The sequence below is a fragment of the Lethenteron reissneri genome, chromosome 50 (assembly GCF_015708825.2).
Source record: "Lethenteron reissneri isolate LAM-NWPU_2019-01 chromosome 50, ASM1570882v1, whole genome shotgun sequence".
In the NCBI taxonomy this organism is placed as follows: Eukaryota; Metazoa; Chordata; class Hyperoartia; order Petromyzontiformes; family Petromyzontidae; genus Lethenteron; species Lethenteron reissneri.
In genome coordinates, this window is record NC_083828.1 from 10748801 (window position 1) to 10760428 (window position 11628).

At 58.8% G+C, this 11628-nt stretch overlaps 1 protein-coding gene across 1 annotated transcript; it reads left to right on the plus strand.

The window, feature by feature from the left end:
* Positions 1-8748: 8748 nt before the first annotated feature.
* Positions 8749-11281, plus strand: LOC133355214 (growth arrest-specific protein 1-like). The gene has a single exon (XM_061572576.1). The coding sequence runs from the start codon at positions 9061-9063 to the stop codon at positions 10195-10197; it is 1137 nt and encodes a 378-aa protein (XP_061428560.1). The 5' UTR covers positions 8749-9060; the 3' UTR covers positions 10198-11281.
* Positions 11282-11628: the final 347 nt, after the last annotated feature.

Here is an 11628-nt window from a genome sequence, read left to right on the forward strand (position 1 = left end):
ACACACACAACCCACACACACAAACCACACACACAAACCACACACAACCCACACACACACAACCCACACACACACAACCCACACACACACAACCCACACACACAACCCACACACACACAACCCACACACACACAACCCACACACACACAACCCACACACACACACAACCCACACACACACAACACACACCCACACAACCCCCGCACAACAGCACGGCGCCCGTGTTGGGAATAGAACCGGCGCGCCTTCTCGCTGTGCGGCTCCACAGTGAGCGCCACCACCACCACCGCTGTGCCCATTGCTGACGAGGGATGCCAAGCGGGGGGGTCCCTACACCCCCCTCCTCCCCCCTCTTCTCCTCCTCTCCCCCTCCTCCCCCTCCTCCCGCTGACTCCTCGAGGCCGCCACGGGCGAGAAGGGGACAGCCCTGAGCGATGGGGCCGCAGTAATGCGATTCGCGTCAACTGAGACCGAGGAATGTCTCCCTCCCTCTGGCTCGCTCGCTCGCTCCCGACAAAAACACAACACACGGCGCAGACACGTGGGGAGAGCTGCGGGGGGAGAATGAATGAAGGGTGGGGGGGAGATGAGTGGGAAGAGGAGACAGCGGCAAGGATGGGCGAGCGAGCGAGGGAGAGAGCCGCAGGTAACGGAGATCGATTCTCAGCTCCTCCCCGTGACCCCCCCGCCCCCTAGCACCCCCCGACCCCCACACCCTCCAACAGCAGCAGCAGCTACCGGTTCGCCACGATCATCCCCACCTTGTCTCATTATGTTATATGTATCTATATATTTGTATTATATGTGAATTATGTTATATGTATTTATATATTTGTATTATATGTGAATTATGTTATATGTGTCTATATATTTGTATTATATGTGAATTATGTTATATGTATCTATATATTTGTATTTTATGTGCATAATGTTATATGTATTTAAATATTTGTATTATATGTGAATTATGCTATATGTATGTATTATATAGGAACTGTGTTATATGTATGTATTTTCTAGAAATTATGTTGTATGTATTTTTTACTTATATGCATGATATAATAATAATGTTTAACGTATTTGTATGCATGAATAATGTATGAATTATATTATATGTATTCATATGTATGTCTTATATGTGCATTATCTTATACGTATTTATATGCGTGTATGTATTATACATTGATTGTGTTGTATGTATTTATTTATATTATCTGGGCTGAGGCATTTCCCTTCCTTCAAGGTCACAGAAATGCTCAACAAATCTGCGAACCTGTTCCTGGGGGGGTCGGAGACCAGATCACCGTTCTTGCCATTAAGAATGGCAATAGGTGTGGCACCGCAAAAGTGATTTCTTATAGAACATTTATTTCTTGAGAACTGCTTTGTGTGTGTTTAGTTTGCTGTCCTCCCCCCGCACCTCCAATTAGCTCAGTTGCCTGTGCACGGTGCGAAAGGAGTACAACGCACGCAAGTTTCATTTTCTCGTGGAGTTGCGATCACGAGTCGCCGAGGCATTTTCCATTTCCTCAGCAGCCCGCGACCACCACCACTCCCCCTTCCAGCGCCGCACGGCTCCCCGGAGCTCCCGGCGACTGCCGCCCGTGGACGCGGGGCGTGCTTGGGACGGTGCGAGTGAGACGGCGGCTTGCTCGCAGCCAGCTACCGGTGCGCAGGTCACATACACGGATTTGCTGCCGGTGCCAAAGAACTTGGGCCCCGCACATTCGCTGCTCCGTCGCGATCGAGTCCCGCTCAGGCGGCCTTGCCGGGACACGGCGCGCATCTGCCCGACGGTGTATAGGAGGGGGGGGGGGACATTTGCCTTTGTGCGTGAAGTGGGGGCAGAATTGCAGGTGCATGTCCCCGGCGGATGAGTGATGAGTGACACCACCCCTACCCCTCCTCCCATACCCCCTCCCCCCATCCCTCCCGCTCCCCCCATCCCTCCCCTCCTCCCATACCCCCTCCCCCCATCCCTCCCCTCCTCCCTCCCCCTCTTCGTCCCCCCCTCCCTCCCTCCCTGCCGCTGATTCGATTTCTCTCACTCTCACTCACTCTCTCCGACTCACACTCTCACTCACACTCTCTCACTCTCTCCAGCTCACACTCTCACTCATACACTCACTCACACTCTCTCACTCTCTCCAGCTCACACACTCACCCACACTCTCACTCACACTCTCTCACTCTCTCCAGCTCACACTCTCACTCACACTCTCTCACTCACACACTCACTCTCACTCTCTCCAGCTCACACACTCACTCACACTCTCTCACTCACACTCTCACTCACACTCTCACATACTCTCTCACTCTCTCCAGCTCACACACTCACTCACACTCACACTCTCTGACTCTTTCTCTCACACTCACACTCTCACTCACACTCTCACTCACACTCTCTGACTCTCTGACTTTCTCTCACTCTCACTCACTCACACTCACACTCTCTGACTCTCTCACTCTCTCCGACTCACACTCTCTGACTCTCTCTCTCTCACACTCTCACTAACGCGGAAGTAACTCATCACTGCCACTGATGTTTACCCTCCGGTTACCCTCGCGTTACTCCCCGTTACCCCGCGTTACATGACGTTAATTCGCGTTACTTCGCGCTACCTCACGTTACTTCACGTTACTCTGTGTTACATTGCGTCACTCCGCGCTACTCCGCGTTACATTGCGTCATCCCGCGTTACTCCGCGTTACTCTTCGTTACCCTGCATTACTCCGCGTTACTCCGCGCGTGCTATGCAGAGTGTGCGCTAGAGGCCGCCATGTGCCACCCGTGGTCGTGGCGAGGGAGAGAGGTTTGGTGAGCGCGCCGTGTCCAGCCAGCCAGCCAGACACTCACCCAGCCACCCAGCCACCCAGCCACCCACCCAGACACCCAGCCACCCAGCCAGACACCCAGCCAGCCACCCAGCCACCCAGCCACCCAGCCAGACACTCACCCAGCCACCCAGCCACCCAGCCAGACACTCACCCAGCCACCCAGCCACCCAGCCACCCAGCCAGACACCCAGCCAGCCACCCAGCCACCCAGCCACCCAGCCAGACACCCAGCCAGCCACCCAGCCACCCAGCCACCCAGCCAGACACTCACCCAGCCACCCAGCCAGACACTCACCCAGCCACCCAGCCACCCAGCCAGACACCCACCCAGCCACCCAGCCACCCAGCCACCCACCCAGACACCCAGCCAGCCACCCAGCCACCCAGCCAGACACCCACCCAGCCACCCAGCCACCCAGCCACCCAGCCAGACACCCAGCCAGCCACCCAGCCACCCAGCCAGACACTCACCCAGCCACCCAGCCACCCACCCAGCCACCCAGCCACCCAGCCACCCACCCAGACACCCAGCCAGCCACCCAGCCACCCAGCCAGACACTCACCCAGCCACCCAGCCACCCACCCAGACACCCAGCCAGCCACCCAGCCACCCAGCCAGCCACCCACCCAGCCACCCAGCCAGCCAGCCACCCAGCCACCCAGCCAGCCAGCCACCCACCCAGCCACCCAGCCAGCCAGCAGCAACCACCCGAGTTCGATTCCCGCTCACGGCCAACATCGCTGTCCGATATCTTAACCGGTCCGAGGGAGACAAAGGCGGCCGGGCGTGGTGCCGGCCTCCATAGCTGCTGCTGCTACTCGCTGCTCACAACACTGGCCCCGGACACTTTGTTCAGGCTGCACGCGGGGGGGTCCTCGTCCGCTTTGTGTGAGCGGGACAGCCGAGTGCATCTTAATGAACTCAACTAGACAAGGTTTGTTTAACTTTACCAGGCAAGGGCCTGCTGAGCTTCGTAGCTCGTTTACAGAAGCCACCTGGCCATCACAAACGATAGCTCAACGACGTGGACTCACCGACATCATCGTCATCGTCGTCATCGTCATCATCGTCATCATCATCGTCATCATCGTCGACATCGTCGTCATCGTCATCATCATCGTCATCGTCGTCATCGTCATCATCGTCATCATCATCGTCATCATCATCATCATCGTTGTCATCGTCATCATCATCATCGTCGACATCGTCGTCATTGTCATCATCATCATCGTCATCATCGTCATCATTACGTGGACATTTATATCAGTAGCCAAATGACTCTAAACGCGTGGTGGTGTTGATTCTCAAAGTGGGGGGTGGGGGGGGGACCGCAGGAGAAAAATCCTCGCGACCACGGGGAGAGAGACACGCAAACTCCAAATATACAGCAGCAGCAGGCGTCAGGGTCGGGCTCGAACTCATCACGACCTCCTGTATACCAGGCGAGGTAGTCAACATCTCCTAGCCACCGTGATGATGATGACGAGAGAGAGACACGCAAACTCCAAATCTACAGCAGCAGGCGTCACGGTCGGGCTCGAACCCATCGCGACCTCCTGTGTACCAGGCGAGGTAGTCAACATCTCCTAGCCACCGTGATGATGATGATGAGAGAGAGACAAACTCCAAATCTACAGCAGCAGGCGTCACGGTCGGGCTCGAACTCATCACGACCTCCTGTATACCAGGCGAGGTAGTCAACATCTCCTAGCCACCGTGATGATGATGATGATGAGACACCGCAAACTCCAAATCTACAGCTGGCTCCCCGCTTGTCCTGCACGCCGTCGATGCTTCCCGCCAAACTCGCGCACGCGCCAGCGAGGTGAAGTATGGACAGAATCAGACAGCGATTGCGATTTGATTTGCGATTACATTTGTTTAAGTCAAGCTGTGTAACATATTTAAAACATGCGATGGTGCATTGCCACACGATACAATCAACATATGAACTGCTCTAGATATTCTAATGCAAGGATGATAACTTTAAATATATAAATTGCTTCCAACATGTATTTATAAAAAAAATCATTGAAATAGAACAATCAAACAAAGAACAATTGTTAAGTTAAATAAATAAAGTTATAATAATAAAAAATACAACACTTCCAATAAGAAAGTAATAGTAGGACTTTTCAAATCACAAAAAATCGCAGCTTTTGCGATTTGCTAATCGCATTACTTCAAATTGCGACTTCAATTTGAAATCGATTCATCGTTCAGCCCGAATGGGTACGAGCACCGCCCGAGCTCCCTCGAGTGGAGCCCCCTTCCGCCGCAGTGTGCTGCGTGAGGCGTTGCAGGGGCTGCGCCTACAGCTGCATTACCGCGTCCGACGTTCCGAGCACACCCCTCCCGTAAGACCCTCCCCCACACTCTCTCCGACTCACACCCTCACTCACTCACACCCTCACTCACTCACTCACACCCTCACTCACTCACCCCCTCACTCACTCACACCCTCACTCACACCCTCACTCACTCACACCCTCACTCACTCACACACTCACTCACACCCTCACTCACTCACACACTCACTCACACCCTCACTCACTCACTCACTCACACCCTCACACCCTCACTCACTCACTCACACACTCATTCACACCCTCACTCACTCACACCCTCACTCACACCCTCACTCACTCACTCGCACCCTCACTCACTCACTCACACACTCACTCACACCCTCACTCACACCGTCACTCACTCACTCACTCACACCCTCACTCACACCCTCACTCACTCACTCACACCCTCACTCACTCACTCACACCCTCACTCACTCACTCACACCCTCACTCACACCGTCACTCACTCACTCACACGCTCACTCACTCACTCACACCCTCACTCACTCACACCCTCACTCACACCCTCACTCACTCACACCCTCACTCACTCACTCACACCCTCACTCACTCACTCACACCCTCACTCACACCGTCACTCACTCACACCCTCACTCACTCACTCACACCCTCACTCACTCACTCACACACTCACTCACACCCTCACTCACTCACTCACTACCCTCACTCAACTCCCTCACACCTCACTCACTCACACCCTCACTCACTCACACCCTCACTCACTCACACCCCTCACTCACTCACACCCTCACTCACTCACACCCTCACTCATCACTCACACCCTCACTCACTCACTCACACACTCACTCACACCCTCACTCACTCACACCCCTCACTCACACCCTCACTCACTCACACCCTCACTCACACTCACTCACTCCACTCACCGTCACTCACTCACTCACACCCTCACTCACTCACACCCTCCACTCACTCACACCCTCACTCACTCACACCTCACTCTCACCACACCCTCACTCACTCACTCACACCCTCACTCACTCACACCCTCACTCACTCACACCCCTCACTCACACCCTCACTCACACCCTCACTCACTCACACCCTCACTCACTCACACCCTCACTCACTCACACCCTCACTCAACTCACACCCTCACTCACCCCCTCACTCACTCACACCCTCACTCACTCACACCCTCACTCACCCCTCACTCACTCACTCACACCCTCACTCACTCACTCACACACTCACTCACACCCTCACTCACTCACACCCTCACTCACACCCTCACTCACTCACACCGTCACTCACTCACTCACACCCTCACTCACTCACACCCTCACTGACTCACACCCTCACTCACTCACACCCTCACTCACACCCTCACTCACTCACTCACACAACACCCTCACTCACTCACACCCTCACTCACTCACACCCTCACTCACTCACCACCCTCACTCACTCACCCCCTCACTCACTCACACACACCCTCACTCACTCACGCCCTCACTCACTCACACCCTCACTCACTCACCCCTCACTCACTACACCCTCACTCACACCCTCACTCACTCACACCCTCACCCACTCACTCACACCCTCACTCACTCACACCCTCACTCACTCACACACACCCTCACTCACTCACGCCCTCACTCACTCACACCCTCACTCACACCCTACACTCACACCCTCACTCACACCTCACTCACTCACACCCTCACTCACACCCTCACTCACACCCTCACTCACTCACACCTCACTCACTCACTCACACCCTCACTCACTCACCCTCACTCACTCACACCCTCACTCACTCACTCACACACACCCTCACTCACTCACACCCTCACTCACTCACTCACGCCCTCACTCACTCACACCCTCACTCACTCACACCCTCACTCACTCACACCCTCACTCACTCACACCCTCACTCACTCACACACACCCTCACTCACTCACGCCCTCACTCACTCACACCCTCACTCACTCACCCCCTCACTCACTCACACCCTCACTCACACCCTCACTCACTCACACCCTCACCCACTCACTCACACCCTCACTCACTCACACCCTCACTCACACCCTCACTCACTCACACCCTCGCTCACTCACACCCTCACTCACTCACACCCTCACCCACTTACTCACACCCTCACTCACTCACACCCTCACTCACTCACACATACCCTCACTCACTCACGCCCTCACTCACTCACACCCTCACTCACACCCTCACTCACTCACTCACACCCTCACTCACTCACTCACACCCTCACTCACTCACACTCACCCCTCTGATCCTCCCTCTCTTTCGCACTCTTTCCGACTCAACAGACAAATTTCACCCGTGTAGCTTTCACAGGCTGCAGGGGCAAGTGCTCTTAGCGAGCACCTGTAAAGGCCGGAACGGCACACGAGGGGGTTGGTTGCCAAACATCGTTACATGTCTCCCATGTAACGATGTTTACACACCGCACTCGATACTAATTTGAGGCTGAGTCGACCTCGGGGAGGCCCAGGTCACTGGTGATGGCCGTGAGCGGGAATCGAACTGGGATCGCCGGCTTCGTAGCGCGCTAACCGCTGCTCCACCGCTCCCCACCCCTCTCTCCTCCCCCTCTCTCCCTCCCTGGTGCCTCCCTCCCCCCCGTCTCCCATCGACGACCCGGCACCCTCCACCCCCCCTCTCTCTCACGCTCGCACATTTTACTCTCTCCAAATGCCACACCCCCATAACACCACCCCTCCTCTCGCTCTCTCCCAATCTCTCCCCCTCTCTTCCACTCACTCACTCTCCAGCCACTCTCACACTCACTCGCCCTCTCTCCCTCCCCGACTCACCCTCTCGCGCACACACTCACCCACTCTCATACTCACCCACTCGCACACACACTCACCCACTCTCACACTCACTCACTCGCACACCCACTCACCCACTCTCACACTCACTCACTCGCACACCCACTCACCCAGTCGCTCGCTCTCTCGCCCACCCACTCGCCCTCACCCACTCGCCCTGCTGTTGAAGATCGGGCTGCAGCGCCAACGCGGCATGTATCTGGATACAATCTCGGGGTCTCGTCGGGGTGTCTGTCTCCGAGGGGACGTGAAGGTCGCCGTTTGAAGGCCGAGGAGTGTCTGCTGCCGGGCCTTCGTGTGTTTAACTCAACGGCAGAAGGACAGAAGGACAGCGTGAACGCGACAGCGTGAACGCGACATCGTGAACGCGACGTCGCTCTGCCGCGGTGAGTTCCGTCTCCGTCGCGACCGCTTCGCGGCTCCGGCGGCGGCGGCGCGCGGACACGGGGCGGCCGTGAGCGGAGCGCCGAGTCGAGTGGGAGTCGCGTGGACGCGGGGAGACGTCGCGGGGAGACGTCGTGGGGAGACGTCGTGGGGAGAGACGTCGCGGGGGAGACATCGTGGGGAGACGTCGTGGGGGAGACGTCGTGGGGAGACGTCGTGGGGAGACGTCGCGGGGAGACATCGTGGGGAGACATCGTGGGGAGACGTCGCGGGGAGACGTCGTGGGGAGACATCGTGGGGGAGACATCGTGGGGGAGACATCGTGGGGAGACGTCGCGGGGAGAGACGTCGCGGGGAGACGCGCGGAGAAAATCAAAGACGCCTGCGATTGTAAGGAGACAGCGGAGACGCCGAGACACGACGACGAAGACGCAGAGGCGCACGTGCACACGCGGAGCGCAGAAGACGCGGCCACCGCGGAGACGGTCGAGTCAAGGGCGACACCGGGAGACGACGACCCCAGCTCGAGAAGATAAAACGACAACAACAACAACAACAAACTCACAGCCACAACAAATCTCTCCCCGCGTCTCTGTGCGCCCTCTCTCCCGTCGACCGCGGCCAGCTGCCATGGAGCCTCTCCACCCGTGCCGCGTCGCCCTCTCGCTGCTCCTCTTCTGCTGGGCGCCTCTCGCCCTCTCCTCGTCCTCCCAGCAGCAGCAGCAGCAGGCGGCGGCGAGGCCGCCGTGCTGGGAGGCGATAGTGCGCTGCAGCCAGGAGGCGGAGTGCAAGCGCGCCTACGACGGCTACGTCTCCGCCTGCCACGCGGTGCGCGGCGGCGACGCCGCTTCTTTCGGCGGCGGTGGAGGTCGCGGTGGAGCTCTGGAAGGTGCTGGCAGACACGGCGGAGGTGGACACGGCGGAGGTGGAGGAGGTTCGGACGACGGCTGGCGCGACGGAGACCCGGCGGGTGCGGGTCCCGGGCGGGGCGGTGGAAGGGGCCGAGCGGGCGGGGCCGCCTCGCTCCGCTGCCCGAGCCTGTGCATCACGGCGCTGGTCCAACTCAACCGGACCCGCTCGGGGCCCGCGCTCGAGAGCTGCGACTGCGGCCGGGAGCCGCGCTGCCTGCGCACCAAGAGCGCCCTCGAGCCCTGCCTGCCGCGCACGTTCACGGCCGCGGCGGCGGCGGACACCGGCGGCGGCGGTGGTGGTGGCCGCCGCCGGGTGGTGGTGGGCTGCACCGACGCGAGGCATCGGTGCCTGGAGGAGCCGCGCTGCAGCGCCACGCTGGACGAGTACCTGCGGGGCTGCGGGCAGCTCTTCAACGGGGCGCGCTGCTCCCCGCAGTGCCGCGCCGTCATCGAGCGCATGCTGAGTCTGCAGGGCGCGCGGCAGCTCAGCGACTGCGTCTGCGACGGCATCGAGAGGCCGTTCTGCGAGGCGGTGAAGCGGAACATGGCGGAGTTGTGCTTCGACGGAGAGGACTTCCTGGCCGGGAGCGGGGACTTTGGCTCCTACGGTGGTGATGGTGATGATGATGACGACGATGGCGATGATGACGACGGCGGCGGTGGTGGTGGTGTTGTTGGTGGTGTTGGTGGTGGTGCTGTTGTTGATCATCGTCATCGCGGTGGAGGTGACGCAGGAGGAGGAGGAGGAGGTGGTGGAGGTGCTCGCCGGGTGGACTGCCCGCCGGCCGGGGCCGCGTCCCCGCGACTCGCGGCGCCGCTGCTCGTGGCCGCGCTGCTGCTCGTGGCCGCCACGTAGAGACGGCGGCGGCCACTGCTGCTGCACGCGCCACCACGATCGACGCGCTTTTATTTATTATACAGCTGGAGCGGGGTGCGTACGACTGTGTGAGTGTGTGTGAGTGGTGTGCGTCCGACTGTGTGAGTGTGTGTGGGGTGTGTCCGACTGTGTGAGTGTGTGTGAGTGGTGTGTGTCCGACTGTGTGAGTGTGTGTGAGTGGTGTGTGTCCGACTGTGTGAGTGTGTGTGAGTGGTGTGTGTCCGACTGTGTGAGTGTGTGTGAGTGGTGTGTGTCCGACTGTGTGAGTGTGTGTGAGTAGTGTGTCCGACTGTGTGAGTGTGGTGTGTGTCCGACTGTGTGTGTGTCCGACTGTGTGTGTGTGTGGTGTGTGCGACTGTGTGTGTGGTGTGCGTCAAACTGTGTGTGGTGTGTGTCCGACTATGTGTGAGTGGTGTGTGTCCGACTGTGTGAGTTGTGTGTGTACAGCGGTAAGCGCGCTGCGCTCCGAACCCGGCTACCCAAGTTCGATTCCCGCTCACGGCCAACACCGGTGACGATTACTTGAACCGGTCCTGGGCCTCCCCTAGGTAGACTCAGCCTCAAACGAGTACCCGGTGCGGTGTCTAAACATCGCCACTGGGGAGACAAAGGCGGCCGGGCGTGGTGCTGGCCACCCACCCCCTCGTGTGCCGTGCCGGCGTTCATAGGTGCTGCTCGCTAACAGCACTTGCCCCAACAGTCTATCAAGGCTACACGGAGGATCTTTGTTTTTGTACGGTGTGTATAGCAGGGAGCGGTGGGGGAGCGGTTAGCGCTACGCTGCGCTACGAACCCGGCGACCCGAGTTCGATTCCCGCTCACGGCCGCCAACACCCAGTGACGATTATTTGAACCGGTCCTGGGGCCTCCCCTAGGTCGACTCAGCCTCAAACGAGTTCCCGGCTGCGGTGTGTAGTAAACATCGTCACTGGGGGAGACAAAGGCGGCCGGGCGTGGGGCTGGCCGCCCACCCCCGCGCGTGCCGTGCCGCCCTCCGGCGGGCTCAGTCCGAGACATCGAGAGCCGAGCTCACCCCAGGCCGTGATGGTGCGGCCGGGCTGTGGTGGGGGGTGGTGGGTGGGTGGTGGTGGGTGGTGGGGGTGGGTGGGTGGTGTGAACTCGGATCGCTGTGGCGGCTCTGTCGGCCAGAGCGATGGGGACTGGGGGAGGGGGTCACCGAACTGCGAGTCGACTCGACTCGTGGCGCCTCCTTCACGCCGCGTGGGAGCGGCGTCGACCGGCGCCGGCGGTCTGCCCCTGGCCCCTCCCGGCACAGACGGAGCGACGTGCCGGGGGCGGGGGGATGGGGGAACCAGACAGACACACAGACCGACACACAGACACACAGACCGACAAACAGACCGACAGACAGACACACAGACCGACACACAGACACACAGACCGACACAC

Bases quoted from the DNA above. Each gene is read 5' to 3' on its own strand.
- LOC133355214 (XM_061572576.1), top strand. From the start codon at position 9,061: ATGGAGCCTCTCCACCCGTGCCGCGTCGCCCTCTCGCTGCTCCTCTTC.